At 39.9% G+C, this 24,783-nt stretch overlaps 1 protein-coding gene across 1 annotated transcript in view; it reads left to right on the plus strand.

The window, feature by feature from the left end:
- The first annotated feature begins 2,389 nt into the window (after positions 1–2,389).
- LOC108889066 (voltage-dependent calcium channel gamma-2 subunit) overlaps positions 2,390–24,783 on the plus strand; it is a 54,020-nt gene continuing 31,626 nt past the window's right edge. Inside the window, exon 1 of the mRNA XM_018685368.2 lies at positions 2,390–2,790. Coding sequence (XP_018540884.1) covers positions 2,580–2,790 — 211 coding nt within the window. The 5' untranslated portion in view covers positions 2,390–2,579. The remainder of the gene's footprint in view (positions 2,791–24,783) is intronic.

Genomic DNA, 24,783 nt, shown 5'->3' on the forward strand with positions numbered 1-24,783 from the left:
ATAAAAAAAAATGATTGCTGATTAAGGATATGTGTAGACATATAGTATTTAGGCAGTTGTTGTCGATTAGAAAAATGTAAACCTTTTTATAGGCTTTATGGGAGATGATATTTCTAAAATTCAGGTTACTGCCCCTGTTTCTCTCGGAGTTTTGAATGGGAAGATTTAGGAGACAATCATTTTCTGTAGTTTCACTTGTTTCACAGATTTTTTCTTCTTACTATTTCACAAAAAAAAAACCTAATATCTCATTTTTTAAATCTCATTTTTATCTGTTTTTGGTCATTTTACTGTTTTAACTGATTTTTGCTGCTCGTTTCTGTCTTTACATATTTCTTCAGCTTATGTAAAGTGTTTCTGTTTGCAAGGTGTTACACAATGAAACAGAGTTGTTTTCCCCTCAACATTATGGAAAGAATCAAACTACAATCTCTCTAAAGAAGAAAATTTCCTCCTAACAAGTTGGTGGAACACGTGGAATCTTTTCTCCAGACAGCCACATTTCGCTCTCCTGTCAGGAAACATGAAACACTGGAGATTCAGCATCACACTGAACTGACTTGTTGAAAAGGACATTTTTTGCAGTGCGCTTGTTTTTGCGTAAAGTGCTGCTGCTGCGCACGGAACATCTCCCCTCTCTCTCTCTCTCTCTCTCTCTTCCTCGCTCTCCGGTTGTGTCGATTTTTTTCATCCTCTGCTTCTAACCATCATCCACCCCCTCCTCCTCTCCTCTCTCCACTTCTATCTCAGCTCTGCGAAGAAGAAAAACGAGGAAACCAAGGATTGATGTGTTGCTCGGCTTGAAATTTTATATTTTTTGCGCACATAATCCCCCCACGTCTGACAGCCTTGCCAAAAAATCATTGCTTTTGATGATTTCTGATGATTTTTATGTGATGACAGTAAACGGCTGTGTGTGTGTGTGCGCTCGTTGTGCTCCGGTTGGCCGTGATATAACCGTCTAGGATCGTTTGGATGCTGGAGGAAGAGGCTCTGACGCTCCGGGAAGCTTCGTCCATCCCTCCGTGTCCTCCTCATTCCTGCGACCGGCTGCATGACCGGTGATGCTCGGCCTCTCCGCCTGGATGCGCCCCTCTCTCCGCGGTGTGCCGTCGGTACCGCTGCCTGTATCCCCCTATAGCAGATTTCCTCTGTCGCCGGAGAAAGGTCTAGGGACCACATATGGAAACTGGGGATCAGAATTTTAGGAAAAAGGAAAACTAAGCAGGCTGTCGTTTGATTTTCATAACTTAACATTTTTCTTCCTCTCTTTGGCTTGATTGTTTTTATTTGGAGAGGGGGTTGATCGTCCCTGGTTGGTTTATTTTCCTTCATCTCTTAAGGAATGGCTGGTTTTCATGGCAGTCATGGTACCGGCTGATTATTTGGCATTATTTATCATTCTGTCCTTGATTTTGGGGGAGCGCTTGATTCTGCTGGTTTGAATCTGTTCTTTCATTTCTTTCAGTACATCCAGCCCTTATTTTTTCCACATATTCTGGGCCCTGCCTGTCTGTCTTGCCTGTCTCCCGTCACCCTCTTCCCACAGAATACATGTGATAGCCTGATTCTTCAGAAATGCTTGAGATGAGCCTCCATAATTCACTGATCCTCTGGGTTTCATCAAGGTAGTCAGATCTCATCCTGAATTGTGTCATCATCTGTTGGAGGTCTCTGCTTTTGCTTTTTTTTGAAGGGGGGGCCATTTTAAAGAAATCAGGCCGCCAACTGTGTTAGTCTTAACCACCCTCCACCCCCACACCCCCATGTTCCTTCATCCCTTTTCAGTATGAATTAATTCACACTGCATGTGTGCGTGTGCTCGTCCATGTACAGGTGTGTGCGGGGGAAAGTTTGGCTCTGTGAGCAAGTGTGCGTGTGTCCGTACGTGTGTGTGTGAGCAGGAGAGTGACAGTGTAGGCTGCATGTGACGGCCTGTGTGGGAAAAATCAAGCGCTACATGCACATCATTCCATACATCACCGTCGAAGCTGTGAGGATTGTAATATATGTAACTGCTTAAGTCAGCTCAGAAACCCTAATCCAGGCCTGAGACCACCACAGAGAGAAGGAGCAAAATCCTCCATCTTCTCATTATCTCGGCCTTTTTCAGAGTTTGACGTTTAGAGGCCTTCCAACTCAACAAAGTAGGCCTAGATCCCAGACCAGGTCTCTTGAGGGATCTGCTAGAAGCCTGTGTTTTTAGGTCAACAGTTTTTCCAGAGCAGGGCAACTTACTGCCACTTGAGGACTAGAATTTAGAAACCTTTGTAGCTGAGGGTTCTGTCATCCTCGTCTGTTTGACCCATCTGTCGGGCCAAACAGCCAGCCATCCACCCCCAAAACCTCCACCCTCATCTTGATTTTCACCTGTTTGCTGTCCCCCCCCAAAACCAACCATACGATTTCCCCCGAGCTCCCCTAACTCCCCCGCCCCCCCAGCGGCCCCCCGCTACCGTCGTCCACCCGACGCCGCCCACCCCCCGTTTTCCGAGCTGGCGTGGCGACGCAAACTCACAAATATTTACTTCCTGTACATCAAGAGGAAAGGGGGCCCCCCTTTCGTGGAATGCGGCAACATGGGCGTGTTTGACCGCGGAGTTCAGATGCTGCTGACCACGGTGGGGGCCTTCGCCGCCTTCAGCCTCATGACCATCGCCGTGGGGACAGACTACTGGCTGTACTCACGCGGCGTCTGCAAGATCAAGAGCACCAACGAGAACGAGACCAGCAAGAAGAACGAGGAGGTGATGACGCACTCGGGCCTCTGGAGGACCTGCTGCCTGGAAGGTGAGCCGGAGATGTACCAAAGAGGCAATATGTACATGCACGGATACACCAACAGTTCCTCGCTCAGGCACACAGGCAGATCGATTCCTAGATGCCCACACACACACACACACACACACACACAGTCCTGCATTTGCACTCACATGCCTACACATATGCTCACATGCCCACACTATTCTGTATGTACTCTGCATCCATTTCCACACATGCAAACGCTCACTCTCTCTAACCTACACACACTCCTGCTCTATCTACACACATCCGAGTCTTTACCCGCAAACCTCTGACATCATATTCTTTTTTGCCATGTGTTACAAGTCCTTTGTCTTCCTGCACAAAGTGTGTCTTTAATTCCAGAATGGTACCCTACTTTTACAAATTGCAGCATCCTTCATCTCTTTCCATTTAGCAAAGAGTAGGAAGACTTAACTTAATGTTGAAATGCAGAGCGATGAGCGCAGCATCCTGCGAAGAGGTGATCTGGACAAAGCTTCCGACAAATGGTCAATTTTTGGTCACGTTCTTGTCCACGGTTTCGGTGTTCGTTCTGGTCTGTCATGTCTGGTGTGCAAATTGGGCTTTTAATCGTCCCAGCAGAGAGCAGCTCAGCTCACTTTCCAAATTGCCACACCAGATCTAGTCAGGTATAAAGCTGATTTGCCACCGGTCCTGCTCGGAACTTGTAATTGTTGTCGTTTTTTTACTCTGCTGAAAGGAGAAAATTGTAAAGGTAACATGGTTTTGATTTATCTAGTTCAAGTTCTTTTACCATCCTTGGAGTAGAGATTTCCCTTTTTGTTGTGTCTTTGTTGCTGTGCATGTGATGCGGAATTACTCACAGTGTCACATACATGCATTATAATGTAGTGCATTGGTTCCAGTGGCAAAGCCAACAGGTGACTACTGGTGGACAAACACAGAATTTCTTATTAGACTAGACAGAGAAGCAAAACACACATTTCTGTTACACTGTTAAAGTTGGTGTGTGACTACAGCACATACACGTCGGTCTGGGGCCTTGGTCAGACCCAGTATCTGGTTGTTGAGGGTTACAAGAAAAAATATACAAAGACTTTCTGGACACATTTGAAAATCTTTTCATATGTTTTAACTGATGAGATTTTTTTCATTTGAAATGCTGACTATAAAAGGGCCAGAAACTGGTATATGGGTTTGTCAGGAAGCTGACATGGAGAGAAATCTGGTTTAGGCTAATTGTAGCATAATCTGACTTTGCCCTACATAACATGTCTTTCAAGGCATAATTTAATGAGAGTAAGAAAAGTGTTTGGTGTATGTGAGACAAATGAGAGTGCATGTGAGAGAAAAAGCAAAATCAAAACATCATGTAGTGTGTGATGCAGTGTTATATCTTGTAGAACAAAACCTGTGAAATGTCTTCATTTAAGTGTGAAAACAAGTTTGAAACTTTGTATTTTAAAACTCTTGCAATATGAGCTCCTCCTGAATTGTAACCCGTCAGCCTGGTATTTTGAATTCTAACCTTAACCTCAAACCTAAGACCTGAGCCTTGAATAATTTTTTAAATAAGAGAGGATCAAGTTATCCTCAAGGCTAAAACTTTTCCCACAGGGATAGCAATAAAAGCTCTCTCTCTCTCTCTCTCTCTCACTCATACACACACATTGTGTAAGGACAGGACACGCACACACATTACACCATGCTTGTGTGATCCATCTTCATCCTGAATCACACATTACCCTGCCCCAGATTCACCTGATTCACAGGACAAAGCCATGTGCTGATGACATAGATTCAGTGCATTTGCAGGAGTTCTCTAATGATTCGCTTGGTCTTCATCACTGATTGTCACAATAACAGCCAGTGTCACTGTGGAGAGATGATCTAATTTTGCCATACATTGAAACTTTTTGTCCAGTCCCTAAAGTTTAACCAATATTTTTATGTACATATATACTAATACTGTGCCACTGTGGGACTTATTCTATAAATACCTCGAAAATAACACCTGTTTAGTATTTAAGAAGAGGAATGACATATGTTTAGCTGAGTCAAAACTTTATCCATACTTTGATGTACTTTAGGTCATAATAAGCACCTACCTATTACTCATGTTCTGTGTGACTGTGTGCATCCATACACATCCAGTCATGGTGTGGACGCTGCCGTGAATGTCTCTTATTGTGACCTCGCATTGTCACATTGGTTAGCCACACAGCCTGATCCTGTCAGACACCTGGTTATTCATCCCCACAAAGTCTCAGTGTAACATTAAGATCTATTATAAGACAAACTGTAATGAGCTCATCACCTCAGTTAATCAGCGATCCTAAAGCTACAGTAGCATGTGTGGCAGAAGTCTCTCCTCATCTAGTAATCTGCATCTAATCTGCATCAGAGCTGCAGATCGTTCGTTTTTAACCTTATGCAAAAGCAGAGCAGTGTAATGGAACAGTAAGCTTTACAACATGCTAACTAAATATCTGGATCTGACATTACAGAAAATGAGCAAAATTGGAGTTCAAGTCAAACACATGGCATTTCAATTCTGTATCTGAATCACTAACAGCTAGTGTCAAATGAATGTCAGATCACTTCTCTGTAAGTGGAAAATAATCCTTTAATTCATACAAAAATGCTGATTATGAAGCCATGGAGGTTGCTCTAGCAGCAGTCTTGTCTCCTGCCTCTCAGCTATCCTACCAGTTGACTTCATGACATTAAACACATTTACCTGATCTCCAGCTTTACACTTTAACTAGTTTACACCTAGGTAAGATTTAGATTATGTTTTTCTTCCTTGTGTTTGATTCATAGCAGACTAAACTATTCAGCGATCTGAGTCTTCTCAGGTTCTGATAGGTGATATTCGGCTGCTAACAGGGCAGATGTCCCAGTACACTGTGTGCAGGTGAAGCTGAAATGTTACAACAGACAGACAGCTGTAAATCTTAAATTACATCAGTGCATTCTGTAACCCTTCACTGCCCCAGAAAAAGATCCATTTTCTCAGCTTTCATAAGTACTAAATCTTGGCCTCCTTCCTTTGCTACATTACTTATTCTGCTACAGTAGCTAACTCAATTTTTAATATAAGGCTACTACTCTTGAACAGATTGAAACATACTGTATGTGTTGTGCTTTGTCTCTCTTTCCTGCAAAATCTGAATGAAATCCTCAGATACATTTTATCATTCATAGTTATTTAAACAGATTTACTTAAGCACATGCTATTTTTATTACTAAATTCATTTTCCTAGCTTATAGTATTGCTCAAATTTCAGCTGTTAATGTTATAAGTCACAAAGATAAAACATATTTAACTTTTTACGGTGTTACCAGAACTTTAACAGCATGGCTGGGTTCCATGTTATACAGGTTACTGCTCCAGAAGGGAGGACATTATACCAGGTTACATTTGTTTCCATCGGTTTTACAACAGATTTTACATTTTTGCTGATGCTTCTTAAGTTTTGTCATGGCCTTGTCCCTACATCTCAAACCTATTGACACTTTACTGGGTGGAAAAGTAAAGCCTTGGGCTATTTCTTCATCTAAGTTAAATAAAAGAAAAAAAGTGTTCAGACTTCTACTGCTATGTCTCTCAGCCTGTGACAAACCTGTGGTGTGGTCAGTGTCAAACTACACAAAGTCAGGGTATGATGAGCAGCCCCAGTTCTCCCAAGTCTGATACACACTAATGGATTATTGATTACACAGGCAGATAACTACATTGTAACGTGCAGAGCACACCTACAAGCCTTCACAGTCTGAGTAAAAAGAGAGTTACAAATAACTACAGTTCTATGAATTCTGGATGGTGGTAACTGCACCGCCGCCACAATCATTGTATAAGGTGGCGATCACATCAATGAGGTTGTTTGGTAATCGATTACAAAAAAGGTAGCCAATGCAATATCAGACTTTAAACTAATGCAAGTGACAACAGGTTTGCAATGTCTCGATGCTTCGTAATTGCGAAAGAAACACCTCAGCATCATAATGAGAATGTGGAAGGAGAACGAAAATTTAGCTTGAGCTGGAAACGAAACTATTGGTGTAGGTGTTGAAATGCTAAAGCTGGTTAATGCCTGTATACATAATCTTTCTTAATGTTTAGCTGGTTCTATTTGAAATTACCTCAATAGAAAACTGAGCAACTTGTTTCACATCATTGCTTTTTCAAGCTCTGTTGAAAATTGGCTAATCTGGTGCAGGTGTGTTAAAAGCTGTGATCAACCATGTGACCACATTATGTTATCATACTAAAGACAAGGACAAGGGAATAATTTTACTGTTGCAAGTTTGGTGTTAAGTACTTAGACACTGGTTGGTTGTGAGTTTAAGGACAAAATGTGTTTATTTCTTAAGACAGAAAACATAAAATCTTGGCAGAGGTTGCAAAATTGTGTCAAATCACCAACACATTTGTCGATGTGAATGCAGCCACGCCAACTCACTCCATGTGATATGCTTATTTTCCTTGCTAAGTGGCTTTACTTTTCACACTCTAAGCTCGCTCGGTGTCCTTGGCACCGGAGATTTGAAATGGTTAAGAGCAGAGAGGAATCTGAGAGAGATCCAGCTCGCTCCGTGTGCTTCGCCTTCAGAGCTACAGTTGCTTTATAGCTGCGTGGTGCAGAGAAGAGAAAGAGGAAGAGAGAGGAAGAGAGAAATTGGGAGGTGTTGAGAAAGAGAAAAAGAGGGAGAAAAAAAAGAACAAGAGAGAGAAAGAGCAGGCAGCCCTGGTTTGCTGTCACACCCCCTCAGGCATCCTGTGCTATCTTTAACACACAGGCCTACGTTCTATCTAACCTATCTTGCCCCAGCTTTTAATATAATACGTCACAGTGTATGCTTTTATTTTAATGCTTGGGACACGATGTACATTATTTTTTCAAATAACAGTGACTGACTGACTGTTGTAGTTTTGTCATCACAGTGACATGTTAGCATCACAGAACAGGAGAGATCACACATGACATTTTCATGTTGAGCCTTGAGTTCCTTATAGCAGATTTGATTATGTTTCTGCTTTCATGCTTAGGTCTGTATACAAATGTAAGTGTGTTTGAGTGTGTGTGTGTGTGTGTGTGTGTGTGTGGGGCCGGCTGTCTCAGAACTGGAGTGCATTACGGCGATGACATTAATTATGCTAATAGCCATCAGCTCCGTTAGCTATGCCGTGCTGATCGTCAACAGAGCCTCTCCAGGCTGCCTCTTTATCTAAAGCCCCAGCTAGTGATACGCCAGGATAGGGAGTAACTAATTACATGGAATCAGATTACAAAAACAATCCGCTTACACAAAGAAAAAAAATGCAGACCACCTTTTTATCTAAAGCTCCAGTTAGGGGTTTAGTGGATGGGGAGCACAAATAACATGTAATCTGATTCCTGAAGTAATCTGGTTAGAAAGAAAACTTTCCAATTGTTTGAATAATAGGTGATCTGTCATATCAATCACCTGTCAGACATACTGAAGGTAGGGATTTGGAACAGAAAATTACACTGGTGCTTTATCTTAAGTTTTATTACTTTATATGATGGACTGGGAAGTGATGATTACAAACAGATTTATTCAAAAGTTGTCTGATTATGTGTGATCTGGGATCTGTGGGCTGCCAGATAGGAAAAGAATTTGATGGTGAAAATACAGACAAATTAAATGCTGATTTAGGAGGATAGTTCTGTTAACGCTGTTAAAAATAAAGCCTGCACTTGTCAAATTGCATATTTTAGAGACAAATAACGACTTTCATCTTGTTCTAGTGTGGCGGTTTTCTTATATTCATGATAATGACCACATCTGTAACAGTTTAAGAATTAATTGTGTTTGGCTTTTGTTTATGTTGTCACATGTTGTATATTTTCTAATGAGTTTTCCTATACAAGTTTTTATATACTTTTTGATCAGTGAAAATTATGATCATGTTTAGGATTATGCTATTCTTTAATGTTGAAATACAAGCCCATTAATATTTTATATACTCAGAACAGATAATTGTGTCATAAGACTTGAATGAGCACGTGAAGTCAAAAATTCAGGAATAGAGTTTGCTGAAAAAATTGTCATTTTGACTAAATACACAGCATACAATGGGCCAAGATTTAACTTTTGCTGAAATGCACCTGTTCTGATGGTGTAATCTACAGAGCTGTACATAAACCATCAATGTTTGCTTCCCTTGTGAACTTGTGAAGTCACATGAAAATTGGATTTACTTATATATAATATAAGTCTAATATATATATATATTAGAGACGAAGATTGAGACCACTCTTGTTCTTAAGCATGAACCTACAGCCAGGAAACAGCTAGCTTGGTTCAGCAGAGAAACAGCTAGCCTGGCTCTGTCAAAGGTTAAAATAAAATACACCTGTCAACACCTCCAAAGCTAACAAATTAACACATTGTTTCTTGATTGTTTAATCTGTATAGTTGTTTATTGTTTTTAATTTTTGTGTAAAGTTTTAAGAAATTAGGTGCAATGATATTCTGCCTTTTTGTACAGCTAGCCCAGCTAGCTGTTCAACAAATCTACAGTAGCTATATGCTAAGTAAAGCTAATTGCCTCGTAGCTCCAGCACCATGCTACAAACACATGACATTCAATTTTCCCAAGGCTTGGCATGTGATTTGACTAGTAATATTATTGGCTTGTCACCATAGACCAGTGGTACATACTATATATAGCAATTCTACAATGAGAGGACTCTCTCCTCCTGATAAAACATACAACATCAGGGAAATACAGATCAAACATCTGGAGGTGAAGTCATCATTACATTCTTATTATGGCTCAAGGGTAAGTTACAATTTAAAACATCACAAGTAACCAGTTTTAAGAAGAGCAAAGATTAAAGCCATAGTCCCTTAATAAAAACGCTATGCATGATGGAGGGGTGCTGGGTAAGGAAATAAGAGCCATTGTTCTGCCTCTGCACTGAGGCTGGCAAACAGTCAGCATCCAGCAGCGCTCTGTGGGCGTGCTGTTGTTGATACTGTAATAGCAGTGACTGACAGGTCACGGCAGCTGTCAAACCTCAGCCATCAATGTGCTGCAACCACCCAACTCCTGGAGACTCTTCTTAACAAAGCAACAAAAACTTATTTGAAATTATTTTTAGCTTCATAACTTATTTAAATGGAAATACCGGTTTAGTTTTTCCCTTTCATGTAAAGTCTTAGACCATCAATGATTTTACAGTACGAGCCAGAGACTGTCACTGGTTGTTACACTACATATGTATGTACTGCAAATCATAAACTCTTAGACTCATATCAAACTGATATTATCTGATATTCACAATGTCATTATTGGACAAACTAAAATTCATGTTTGTTCCTTCATGGTGTTCCTTCACATTTTTATTCAGTTCAATTCAATTCAAAGGTTTTTCATGTTTTCCTGTTATTTTTGGCCATGCTAGTGGCCTGGTTATGTTGGTCTGTGAGTTAGAGTTTCTGATTTTTGAGTGTAATGGCAGTAAGCTAGTATTGGTCATTTACTGTACCCATATTCTTCCAATCTGATTGTATAGTTCATCTGAACATTTATAGGATATAACTCTAACTAACTGTGAGTGGAGAAGTGCCGAGGCCTGGTGTTCGTGCAGTGGCTGATGGCTATAGAAACATTATTCATTAACCTCATAATATTAATGATGAGGTTATAATTGCTCTGACAATAGGAATGTCACAGACAACAGATACTATGTTGTTGTTTAAACAGTTTAAAATCTGAGTTGCACAAACAAATGCAGCAACATTTACAAAGCATAATATCCCATTAGATACTGATACCTGGAAAGAGTATGCTCCACATCTCTCACATGCTCTATTAAACTACGTATGTGTATATTTGTGCTCATAGTGTAATGCACTTCTATAAAAATACACACACGTCTCAAACGTGATATGCAGCAATCACACATCCCCCTGTCCCCATGCTCCTCCATCCAGCAGCTATCGAGTCTGCTCCAGTTGGATTCACTCAGTGTGCCTGTCATCCTGGACGGATGGCCTTGTGTCGGTGGTCCAGCTGTGGAGTCTGGCTCCAGAGATCCAGCCTGTCGTGGACTTCCATGATGGATCTTGCCCCAGGACAGTCTCTCGTTCCTAGGCACAGACCGGAGCTGCCCTGGGGGCCCCAGCCTTGACAGGTGGAGCTCAGCAGGCTTTAAATGCTGCTATTAATCTCCATCACGGCGGGTTTGAGAGCGGGCGAGGTGTGTGTGACAGGAGATATGTTTCTGGGAATGAGGTGTGAGTGTCTGAGAGTGTGTGCTCTATGTGTGTGTGTTTGCACCAGCATTCAATTTTAGCTTTCATCATGCTGAAAATCATTTTGTTACCAAAGACATCTGAACCCTTTGAACCTTGGAAAACCTCACCACCTTTATTATTTCCATCTAAGCAGCAGTGGCCTGGATTGACAAAACACAGGATCCTCTATGGTTTAAAAAATAACCTTTGGGCTAAGAAATACTTTCTTAAAATCCCGAAAATCCCTTGCAAATTCTCAGCAGTCAATTTAAGAATAATGTGCATTTTCCTAAGTTATGATAGGTACATGTTTTGGTGACAGGAGGTTTCTTCCTGACAGCTGTGATAGAAGCACATCATTTATCATCCATGAACTGTAAAGATGATGTTGTTAAAGTGTTATTCCAGCCTCTGAAGAGAGAGAAAGATGAATTGCCTAAATAGTTAATGGAAATAGCATTTGGAACTTGCAGAAAATATGCACTCCTCAATGAAGTTAGCATGACCCATAGTCAGAATGGATTCTATACAAGGCGCACTTTGGTAGATATAGTATGTGCATGTGTACATTTGTGGACCCATTTAGGCTTATTCTTAATATTTAGTTAAAGCTAGTTATTGTCTGTCTTTAAGTCAGGTAAAACAGACTTATGCGTGTATGTGTGAGGATTATACCTTGTATTTTCCCAGCATTCATACATTTGAACATGCTTATGGTTGGTTGCATACGTTGAGCATGTATGTGTGTTATATGTTATGCTTAACTACATGCCACAAAAAATAAGGATTATAGTGCCAAGTTAATGACTCTTACCTAAGCTGGCTTTGCTCAGTGTTAAATGGTAACTTTTTGGTAATTCCAGTAGCAGTGTAACAATTCTGAAGCCAAAATTGAAACCATGATACAAACATCCAAAATGACATTTACAGGAAGACGACAGAGCCGAGCCCCAAATGCAATGTAAAAAATTATAGAGTTATGTCAGAAAACATACTACCACACCATTCAGTGTAGTAAACATCAATTTAATTATTGAACATGTGATTTTACATTTTTAGTAGGTATGTTTTTACAGTATATATACATCATTTTTATTATGTGCTATCATGCAGTGGTGGTTAAATCCCCGATGACCTCCTCCTCATTAACTAATTAATGCAGTCATTCCATTTCCTATTTGCAGCAGCTCCTTTTTCATGGAAGTGCCTGGTATCTACGGCCACATGACGCCACGTAACTATGGCAATTCAGCGCTCTGTTGGCAGCACAAGGCCGCCTGTCAGGCATCACGGCCTCTCAATCAAAGAGACTGTTTACGAGCACTCACACACACCACCTGGGACTGACACACACTCCGCTCCGCACCATGGGAGGGACATCAATCACACACACACACACACACACACACAAAGAGAGAGAGCGAGGGAACACTGTTACATTAAGGAACATGTACACCCATAGATACAGGTGTAGTAGAGACACAAGGACATACTGAGGTAACACACATCACACACATTTTCAACACAAAAGAAATGTGACAACTTTCATCTAAGCTCAGCAAAATGTGTGATTGTTTATTACTATACTGTATGTGTAATGATCCAGATCCAGGTTAAAAATTTATAAGCATGTTCTATTATTAAAACAAAAAAAGTGGATTGTGCTTTACCACTCACAGTTAACTAGAAAGCAGTGTGGATGTATGTGTGTGAGTGTGTGTGCATATTTACTCTCCTAAATATATGGTTCATATAACTGGCTTGCTAAGAAGGACTTTGGTATTTGGTGTGACATTCATATATTTAAAACTCTTTCAAAGCCCATTTGTTAGTTATATGTATGTACAAATCGCTAAAGCCACTAAGAAGGACACTGAGGTCATGTCCTTTTTTAGCATTACAGTTTTAGCGTTTACATTCTCAAACTCAAGGAATGTATTTCTTTGTGTAAATCTTAATTTGTAATATATTGGATGTGTGCAGGGTATCAAAAGCCTCCAGTGTGTCCAGTAGTGTGTTTGTTCTGCTGCAGGTGCTGAAGTGTTTCACTAACAGGGTTATACAACAGAGCTGTTAGCAGTCTGTGGTGTGACAGGAGGCAAGTGTGCCAGAGCGGTGTAGTATGTATAGTGGTAGCCAGTGACTGCATACTATGTAGTAATGGAAAACTTACTTCCTACACTCATTACGTCTTGGCTTGAACTGCTTATCACTCACATGCAAAACTGCAACTGGAATTACCAGAATTATTCAATATATTTCATCTATTCACAACCAAAAACACAAATCCTGACTTTCTAGCTCATGTTTGTGCAGTCCCTAAAAGTTTGAGTATTTGGGCTGTGGGTTCTCATTTCAGAGTTTAATCAACCCCAATATACAATATGCAATTATGAACTACACCTGTTAAAATCTCAACCATGAAATCTGAACAGTGTTAACAGCTGTCTGCATTATTTACATGTACAATGTAAAAAGGATTGTATTTTGATAGCAAAACAAAAAAACAAAAACAAAAAAACAATTAATAATGAGTGTTTACTATTATTCTTTTTGGTTCAGATTTGTAGTAAATGACTTTACTCATTCATCAAAACCAAGTTATCCAGTATTACACAGTAAAAAAAACTGAAAAGAAAATTCAAAAGAAAAAGAGTCAGAAAGAAATCCTTCATTTTTTTTCTCTTTTATTCCTTTCATTATCTTGTGATCCCTCAGTATAGTATGGTTAATATAGTAACAGTGAGATTTCTACTACAATAACAGCATGTCAGATGCTGCGTTTCACAGTGGAGTCCAGTGTTTTTACAGTAGTAACAGTATGTCACGTTCTTTGTTTTACAGTATAGTAGGTGGAGTGTGGTGTAACAGAGAGCTGTTGGCACCTCCACACAGTCTGTTTAACGCCTGGTGGGAGAGGTGCTGACAGGCCGACTGCTCCCTAATCCTACAGACATCAGGAGCCAAAGGGAATGACCAGGGAGCCCAGTGTGTAAGTGTGTGTGTGTGTGTGTGTGTGTATGAGCATCATGTATGTACAGTCCATAGGTACACACCTGGTAATTCCAGGGCTGTTAGCATTTCATGACCATAAAAACACTTACATACCACATACCTGTGGTGCACAGTCATCTTATAATGATGAAGTACACACATCAGCCATGTTTGTGTAAAGGGTCTGTTTGCTAATCACCAGATAGATGTCATCTGAGACAGTGACCCCACCCACCATCCGTCACAGCAGAGTGACAAATCAACTGAGCTGCTCTCAGTGTGAACGCAGGGTAAAGCTGATGCTGCTCCATTATGGAGTTTGTGTTAGTGGTAACATATGGTCAAACTGATGGAGTAACAATGCTGTCATCTGTAAGCTACATGAGTCATAAACAGTGTCTGTGTGTGTGTGTGTTTCATGTGTGTGTGTGTGTGTGTGTGTGTGTGTTCTCAGTCACACTTGCCTGTATATGATACATTAGCCAATTGATTAATTGTTGCGAATTAGAGGAATGAGTAAAATAAACAGACATCAGAACACACACACACACACACACACACACACACACACACACACAAACATTACAAGACACAAGACGTTTGGTGAGATATAGCAAACATGGTTATTATCCAACTATCATGAAATAAAGTACAAAGTATTAATACACAGTACATACACAGCACACTCACACAGAAATCAGATGCTTCTGTTTTCTTTAACAAAACAATACTCCCTTGATATACCCTTTAAAATTATGTACTTGTATGTGTGTGTGCTTGTGTGGTGGATGACCCTTCATCCATCCTCCACCGAAGAGGTCAGAGCTCAGAGGTGAAAACTTGTGTAAGGTCAAGTGATGTGTTATGTACAAGGACCTCACTCTCTCTGAGACACACACACGCACGAACAACAAGTGTTTTTATTTTCATTTTGTTAAAAATGGAAGTTTACACTAATATGAAAATACAGGAATTATTTTGCGGCATTAGAGACAGGAAATATCAATTGGAAGAATTACACTCTGAAATACTAAAGATAGATGGATGGAACTTTCATCCTGGAGTGGAGTGAGGAGCTGAGGTTCAAATTGAGCAGCAGCTTGTTGAGTAGATGAGCTGATCTGAAACAGGTGTGCAGGTGGTTTGGCAGGAACAGGAGTCCAGGAGGCCACACCCAGCATACACACACACACACACACACACAGACAAAGACAAACTGAGGACAAACAAGAAACATAAGGACAGGAAAAACAGCAGGGACACGAGGAAGGGAAGGAAAGGCAAAGCTGAAGCCATGACGAGCCCTTTGCTTCTCTGGTATTTCTAAAATCCCTGTTCCTTATTGTATTACAGTGTTTGTTGCTTCTTAACCCTTAAGCACTCTAAATTATCCAAGACAAAGCAGAACACGCAACTTATAATGATGATAATAACAAAAATAAAAAAACTAAATTGAATTGGAAGTTAGGAGGAGGTGTGTACGAGTGTTTTACCAGCTTATGTGTTGTAACCACCAGATCTGTGAAAACTCCTGTCACTGTCTGAGCTGAACATGAGACATTTAGCTCTATAATCTGGTTGGTGGCTGTGTGAGAGGCATCTAGATGTCTTCATGACACCAAGTGAAAACCGGCGAGGTGTCAGGATAATGATTCATCAGATTTTTATGGTCAGTGGAATGAGTTTACAGCTACACGCCAGATGTGGCTAACTCACGTTAACGGTAATGGTGCAACATTAAGCAGGCTATGATGAACTCTGGTGTCTGCGTTTTATGACTGGTGGTCTGCAGTAAATCCTCTGTGTGTTTATGTACTGTATAGCATGTGTGTGTGTGTGGATGGGTTTGTTTTACTATACTTGTGGGGTCTGACAGCTTTGTTTGACCAAACTAGTGGACCTCACAAGTTTAAATGGCTGTTTGAAGGTTAAAACTTGGTTTTAGGGTTTGGGTTCGAATTGAGTTTAGGTTAGAGTTAGGGTTAAGCATTCAGTAGTACTGGTTAAGGTAAGGGTAAGGGGCTATGGAATGCATTATACCAATCACAGGTCCTCGCAAAGATTACAATACATTTGGGCAGGTCCTCACTTATCCACAGAGCTGTTTTTAAGGTTAAAAATTCAAAGTTTGTTTTCTTCACACAAAAATTCAGTATTTGTCCAAGAACCACCAAGATGTGAAAGTATTTGAATCAGAATCTGATGACAGTTGGTGGGTTGTTTGGTTACTGTCAGTCAAATCTGATCAAAGCACCCACACACAGTCTTAATAAAGCAGATTAGATGATTGTTAAACTTGTAAATAACAACTACGGATTATTTCACCATGAATATTTAAATAGGAAGCTGTATAAATTATTTTGTGGCACCAGAGGGAACTGCATCTTTCCAAATTGTCTCAAGTGATGTCACTCAGCAGGAAGACCACAAGTCTGAAAATGAAAAAAGTCTAGGGGTGTGGAGTTAGAAAGAAGAGACTCTACCACACATCTGAGGCTACACTACAATAGCAGCTACTAGCATAACACAGCCAAATCTCTTACTGAGCTGTTGGTAGTCACAATAATTCTCTTACATTTATTTTTTTAACTTTTCTATAGCGTTTTACCTGTGAAGACATTGATACTCTAATGTATTAAACACTTAAAACATCAGACGAGAGAAAACTTGCAACTCATATTTTGAACTATAATCTGCATGTGACAAGGAATCCCAAGTAGACACCGCTTCATTTTAAAGAGTCATACACCAAAACAGTCAGGAACCACTGAGCTAGGAGGTGTACTATGTGAGTGAGGGTCCACACAAGTGTGCATGTATAACAAAGTCTTCACATTACCCGGTATAAAATGACTCCTGGCATTTCAATATCAGTTTCTTTCTGCACAGATTCCAACTGACACTTACTCCAGGCATACTGTAGGTACAAAAAGATAACCGTGACAACACAGAGGAGGGGTATTTGATGTTATTTTTGCTCTGAAAAATGTTTTTTCTTACATGTTGGTCCTTTGGGAATAACCACTGTTTTGAAGTGACAGTACCATAAATTGTGTAGAGGCAGGCCTATGATGCAAGTTTGCAAATTTGACCTTTTGCAATCATACTGTCAGTGCCATCATACCGTCACTTTTCACCAGGAAGTTCCTTGTTCTTGTGGCTAAGATGTAATGTTTGCTGTTGCTCATTCACTTCCTCCTTTATTGCTGTCTTTGTTGTCCAGTTGCGACTTTGTCTACACTCACTGTGTCACCTCTCAGCAGGGTGAAACTGTCAGAGCGTTAACACCTGAAGAGAGGAGAGGGCAAGTAGGTAGCAATTACTATAATTAGCAGGTGAGTGTTTTCCTGAATTAATCCTTCATATCCTCTAGCCCTTCTCATTTCAATGCAACAATAATGAAACAAAAAGTTGTGTACAAGGAGGAAATGGTATAGAGGAGATAAAATAGACCATTATTCAGATTTTGAAATTTGCATGAAATAGCTTTCAGCTGGTCTTTCACAAAACTGTAAGTCTGGCATAGTCCTTTACAGTACAGTGATCTCAGGGTGCCGCTTCTAATAGTTTAATCTATAAATCTACATATAGGAGGTAAAAAGTCAATTGCCACAATTCTCAGAATTTATTTGAAGCAAGAAACAACTAAGCGACAAGTAAAATGACTAAACTAGTAAAATTAAATTGTGGATGTGCTAAAAAAAAAATTAGTATCACAAAGTTTAAAATTACTTGCAGTTCAGTTGTGCAATACTCATCAACCCTGCAGGACTGAACTGGAGAGTCACAGAGAGACACACACTAAGTAGCTGTAGAGTGAATCAGTTACTTTTAAGCACTCATTGATCAATTGCAGCTGCTAAATGACCCAGTAAAAGACTGTGGTTGCATTGGGCAGGTGGTGTTGTGTGGTGGCGTGTAAACGTAACAGTGAGATGGAGTGTGTTGGTGAAACACAGCTTGTATGCTCATCCATTATGGCCCTGTTTGTTAAAGTAATTTTATATTGTTTTATTCTCATTATACTATTTTAACAGTCATGTAGTAAAACCCCCCCAAAAAAAGCCCAGAATTGCTTTTCCCTATCCCTGTCATATCTATTTATCCTCAGTCACCCTCTGTTATATTAAGTTAAATCAGCCTTTTATTGGGGTAAAAAAAAAAAAAAAAAAGCACTCTTTGAACACACTGAGCACACTTTGAAAAATAAATAGTTAATCCGGTGCTTCAGGCTGACTTGACCTTTCACCAGTTACATATTTTGGGCAAGGACTGATTCTGACTGTTTTTATTTTGAGTGCACTAAAAATACTATATTTCCATCCAGTCTTGGAAATGTCACATACAATTAAATATGAAGTCAGACTTCACTGGGCAGGTTGACAACAATAAATCAAATAATAAAACAGAGCAAGGAGGAAAGTAATGCCAAGCCTATATTAATTTTATTTTATACAAATACATTTCAATTTTTTGCACTATTTCATACAAGCTACGTGCTTTAAATGCTGTTTTTAGTTCAGAGTAAATCTTATCTAAATTGATTTTCCTTTGAACTTTTCTAATTTGATACAGCGTCTAATTTAATCAAATAGAAACCCAGTCAACATAGTGTGATTTTGATTAGCTGGATGTACTTTACTCATGCAAACAGCTGATGACATGGTTGAGAATGTGATCGCCCTGTTTTGAGGGAACAGGGAGCTTCTTCCCTGCAGCAGGTGCCGTGGCACATGAGTTGAGTCAGAATAAAGTGAAACGATTCAGCAGTTTCCCGAAGCCTCTCAGAGTTCAGGTCAGTGCAGTGACAGCAGCATGTGGACACAAAATGGCCTCCAGCTAGTCTGCTTGTTTGTTGTTTTGTAACTCTGCTCTGACGTGCTGACGGACAGGTGACACACACAAAAACAACTCTTATTTATTCAGTGCAGGTCTGCAGGTAATATATGTGTGTGTAAGGAATTTATGAGTGTGTGTCTGTATGAGAATTTTTTTCAAACCTCATTGTGAATAAAGTGACCATTTGCTAACTGCACAGTAGAGTGTCACAACACCACATATTTAAGTGTGTGTTTTGAAGCTCTGGATCATTTGCTGTTTTCTCTTTGTAAAAACTTACTGTTGAACATATAACATATGAAAAACCATGATTTCCGAACTAGACATGCAGAGCAGATGCCTGAATATTTTTAGGGCTACTGAGTAATTTGAAAGTAATTTTAAATGCCATGAAGCAGATGACATTTCACACAAAGACAACAAACTCCTTCAGAGGGACAGTAAAAGACACACGGATTCAGAATAAAGACATGAAGAATATATGGCAGGAGGAAAGAAATACTATAGTTTTGGGGCTGCTTTTCAGTAGCACCTGTCATCATATCATGTCATCATGGAGAACACTGTGGTCATGTCGTGGGTACTTTTGTCCATGAATTTGAGTGTTTTAGCAAACTAAGTGGAGTCTTCATTCTACAGTTAAAAACTCCACTCTGACTGCAGTATTTTTATATTCAGGATATTGAAATGTTGCTACTTTTAGGTGACTAAATAAATAAACAAACAAACTATTCTGTGTTACTACAACAGATTTTATTGCTGGTAGCATTGAGTGGACTTTAACTGCGGGTGTAGACCTTTATATTAGGAAATAAAATGCTTTCTAGGTCTTCCAAATGTTCTCCTTTTTTACTATTTAGAAATAAAATTTCCTCTGCAATCAATAAAGTTTTGTCCAGTCTTGTTTTTTCCAAGACAAAGGTCCAAGATAGCTTCCATATGAATTTCCTCCAAAGTTCTACTCCTTTTAAATTAAGCCTGTGGATGCATGAAAAAATCCATAGATTGTTTTTCCTAAAAAACATATCAGATATTCTACCATATGTGGCAAATAAACAAACAACCATTTTGACTCATTTTTGTAATAGTCATTTTTAATAGTTGACAAACAATTGTCCTGCTGATAGGAGCACCAGGTTAAGAAGTGTTATTTTGGAAGGCATTTCCAAATGATGTATTTTTTTTCATTTTGGTGTTGAACTGGAGATGTGGTATATAAAAAATGGGAGTTGAAGAACAGCAAACCAGTTGACAAAACACTCTTGTTCTTAATGCTCAATTGCAAATTTGATTCTGGTTTTCATTATGAGTTCAAAAATACATTTTCATTAAGAATCTTTTTTCATCTACTTCTCTTTCATTAATAGGTACAACATTAAAAATGTTGATATCTCAGTTTCAAAATAAACTCAGCATTCTGCCTTTGCTGCAGTAGAAGTTGGTGTTTTAATATGCTCCTTGTGATATTAAATGAGAATTATTCTGCAAATTTTCCACTGCTGTTGAATTAGAAAGTGTTTTGAAGTTGTAGTGAAACACAGCTAAAGGCTGGCCTCTTGGTTTCAAGATATTTATGGAACTAAATAGTTTATGAACTTTAGGAGGGGCAAATATTTTTGTTTTTGTTTTCTAAGCACTTCACTTCACCCTGCATCTCTCTCTGCCCTCAGTTCCTTCCTGCTTGTTGTGGAACGCCCGGGTATTTGTTGAATATTCACAGATAATTTAGACGGCAGAGGACAAGGGGAGGCAGAGAAGAAGGAGGAAGAAAAAAAGGAGGGATGAGCAGAGGAGGTAGATGAATAAGAAGAGAGAGAGAGAAAGGGGTGAACAGAGGTGATTTGGTGGATCTGCACCCATTGGTTTTTTCTTAAATGAGGGACTGGAGGCGAGAGAGCTGCAGTGAGGCACTACTCAGAATACTGGTTGCTCCCTCCCCCCTCCTCTCCTCTCTCTCTTTCAATCCCTCCCACATTCTCAAGGAATCAATAGTCGCAAATTAATCATTCTGCCCAGAGCACTTTGAGAGAGAGAAGGAGAGAGAGAGAAGGAGAGAGAGAGAGAAGGAGAGAGAGGGAGAGAGATGGTTTGCATAAAGATAGTGAAGCAGCGGCAGTGTGCATAATCACACCTTCAGTGCTTTGAGCCTGATTAGATGTTATTCATTGTTGTTTCACTTGTTTGGGGATGAGTAATCATTGTTGTCATGGCGATTGTTGTGGCGCCCCCGTTAGACGCTCTTTATATCATTTCAGGGAGGAAATATCTCTCGCCTGGTCTGGAAATCCACCAGTCGCAGATTTAAAAGCCTTGACTGCTCTGAAAATGTTCTTCTCTAAAATAACAAAAAAGTAATTTTTACATTTAAAAAAATTGATATCACATTACTGTATAAAAATCATTTTGCCAACAGTAAGTTAATGTTCTTAGAAGCAATAGAATTTTAAGTTACGTGATAACTGTGATAAATAATACACTGTAAAATAAACATGGTCTGCCTCAGCTTATTACGAGAGCTTTTAGAGTGAAGTTATAATTCAACATTTATGATATAAACACTTCTTCACTTTCTTTTTCTGCTTCTTATTTGAGAGTTAGGTAAGAAGATTGATGCCACTCTCACATCCCTTCGTTAACAAAACTTGGTAAAAACTTCATACTCCCTGATGATGTAATAGAAACTGTTCACACCAAATTCTTTTGATAGAGCGATGGCCAATGGGGAAAGTCCACCAGCCGGCTGACCAATGGTGTGATTTCATCACCTGGCCAACTCCAGCACCTTCTCAGTCACAGATATTTGCAGTTTTAGGGCTGGCCCCGCTGTTGTAGTTCAGCCAAAAATAAGGCTACAGCCAGCAGCAGGTTAAGTTAGCTGAGCATAAAGACTGGAAACAAAAATCACTATGTAGCCACAAATGAACAAATTAGATATAACATGTTGTTATTAGGAAAAAAAGCTTTAGAGTAGCTCTTAGGTGAATTTTTAAAAACCTTTAGAGAGACCCAGTGTATGTCTCCTCCAGTTTCCAGTCTTTATGCTAAGGTAGGCTAACCAGCTACTAGCTGTAGTCTTTATATTTAAAGGGCTGATGAGAGTGGTATTTATCCTCCCGTCCAATTCTTGGCAAGAAACCGAACAAGCAATTTTCCAAAATGTCAGCCTGTTTCTTTAAGGCTCTGTACATGGTAAAGGGGGATCCAATTACTGTTGAAATCCATTGAAGCAATTATTGTTTAGCCATCATCCATTAAAAGATTTCCATATGTAGAGAAGGTCCTTTTCAGCAACACTTTCATACTCACACATTATCCACTCACCATCTACTCTAATTTAGAGCACTCTGTCAAGAGTTCTTATCCAGGCTGGATCATCTTCAGTCTGTTTTCTTTATGTTCATCTGTATTTTGCTGACTCTCAGCACACATTTCAAGGCTGATGAATCTATTGATTACTCAATCAATCTTTTCGTCTATAAAATGTCAAAAATAATGACAAACGTCTATCACATGCTACAGAAGCTCAAAGTGATGTCTTGCTTACTTATTCTGACCAGCATGTACAAAAATAGAATGAAATTCAAATATATCTATATGCATTTATCCTGCAAATATTTGTTTGTACATGTAGAAAACAAGCAAATATCGCACATACTCATGCCAAATTATCTTTATAAACCTTTATATCTTCACATTGGAGTAAGTTTTGCTAAAGCTTTCATGGAGCCACTATATTGAAGGTACATCCTCATCATTTTCTATCTCATTTATTTCTTGATTTCTGAATTTGTGTCACCAAACCCTAAATCCTATGACTTAAACATTCTGCCATGATGATGATCCTTCCCATGGTTTTTCTAGTTCTCAAACACAAGTCCAAGCAACTAGATTGTGTTGTTGGACCAGAACTCAAACCAGGGGCCTTCAAACCCTCCAGGAAAATCATCTTCAAACACCAAAATCAAGTTGAAGCTAGGGTATAAACATATACACCCACACAACTGCAGACTCTTTCTCAAATCCTGCACAGCTCTGTGTTCCACGCACACACAAATACACTCTTTCCCCAGCTTGCGTGACAGTATGTGTTACTCTTTTTATCCAGGCTGCAAGCATATGACTGTGACACGACCCCCTCCAACCCAAAACAACAAGTACTTTTTTTTCCCCTCAAGACACTTTTCAGTTTCATTATCACTGCAGGAAAGATCATCTCTGTCTAGAAAACATCTGGGAGAGATGTGGGGGTGAGACGGAAGAACTGGGGTGAGGATGGAGGAAAAGTATGAAAGGAAAGAGGGGAAATAGAGAGCTTGAACATTTGGATGTGGGTAGTGGGAAAGTGAAGAGAGAGGAAGGAGGAAGGAAACTCGGGAAGAAGAGCAGATGGAGAGACAAACAGAGGAGAAGGTGTAACGAAGAGATAAGAGCGAGAAAGGAGGGAGGTAGCAGAGAGGAGGATAAGCAAAGGAAGACAGGGACGGGTAGACATGTGCCAAACAACATCTGTGAAGGAGGGATGAAGAGGAGAGGTAGCTGTGGATGTGTACGGGAGAAAGCTTTCCAAACAACATCTGTAATGAGAGCAACATCTGTAATGAGATGGAGGGAGGAGAGGTGAGGCGAGAGGAAGAGAAGATCTTAAACTGAGAGTGTGCTGAGGTGACGACTGACGCTGCTGTGAGTGATTCTTTGTCATAGTTAATGTTGTTGACACAGCAAGCAAGTTCAAAAATCCTGACACTGGAAGCTTGTTCATGTTTTACGACCACAGAAACATCAGCTGATAGTGACCAACACTTTCATCTTGTTTACTTCTTTGCTGATTTGGGAAAAAATTGGCTTTCTGGGAAACATCATCCATCACCAGCATGGCACACTAGCTTCGCTATTTGTCCCATCTATCACAATCAATGAGCTAGCTTTTAGCCGCCGTGGGACAGTAGGATTGTAATGCTTATTGTGTGAAAGCAGCTAAAGGTTGAACAGTTTTTCTTCTGAATCCTGCAGGGCCTGTGTCAGGTAGACGCGTTTGTATATGTCTACATCATTGTCTCCTCACAGTCACAACCACTCTAATACAACAGACCTGCACTAAATTGTCCTTAATGTAGATTTTAATGTTCAGTTTTTGTTGAAACTGTATTATGTTTACAAGTGTTCCTGTTATTTTGGCCACCCCATCCAAATCAATGAGGGTAGTCTAAACAGACCCATCTCTTTGTATAAAGGAATGTAATTCAGCAGCACTACAAATGGCAGCCTCCAAAATGACCGTACAGTTGAATGAAAAACTGAACTTTGTTACTTTCATGAAGGTAGGAATTACTGCATTAGTTTTAGCGTAGTGTACCTGATAAACTGACAAATTTCTTCCACATCTTAAATTTTGTGATCAAATCATCATGTTTATTTGACAAACACAAAATCACAGTGCACATGGTGTGGTGTATATATGATTTCCTGGGTGCTTCTGACCTGTTAATGGAGTGTTTATAGGCCACTACACTATCAGTATTGGTTGCTATGGGCCTATATGAGCTTTTGCACAGTCGTTGCTATGCAGGGAGAGAGAGCGAGTGAGCGAGAGAGCCAGAGGCCCATGCAGTGGATGAGTCATAGCCCCCCCAGCCCTCCCTCCCCGTACGCTCAGATCCCCTGCTTTCCTTCCTGACTCAATGGGACCTCACACACACACACACACACAAACACACACAGAGTTGGGCGTATGCATGCATGTGCATGAACACACACACACACACAGCTCCTGGTGTTTCTTACCAATCCTCTCAGTGGTAGCCAAACCTGTTAACATGTCTTCCCTGTGGATAACAGTTAATGGCTCATATTCATTTGCATGCATGCGCACATACACACATGCATACACATAGCCTTACGCACATAGATGTG

Source organism: Lates calcarifer, linkage group LG5 (assembly GCF_001640805.2).
Source record: "Lates calcarifer isolate ASB-BC8 linkage group LG5, TLL_Latcal_v3, whole genome shotgun sequence".
Taxonomy (NCBI): Eukaryota; Metazoa; Chordata; class Actinopteri; family Centropomidae; genus Lates; species Lates calcarifer.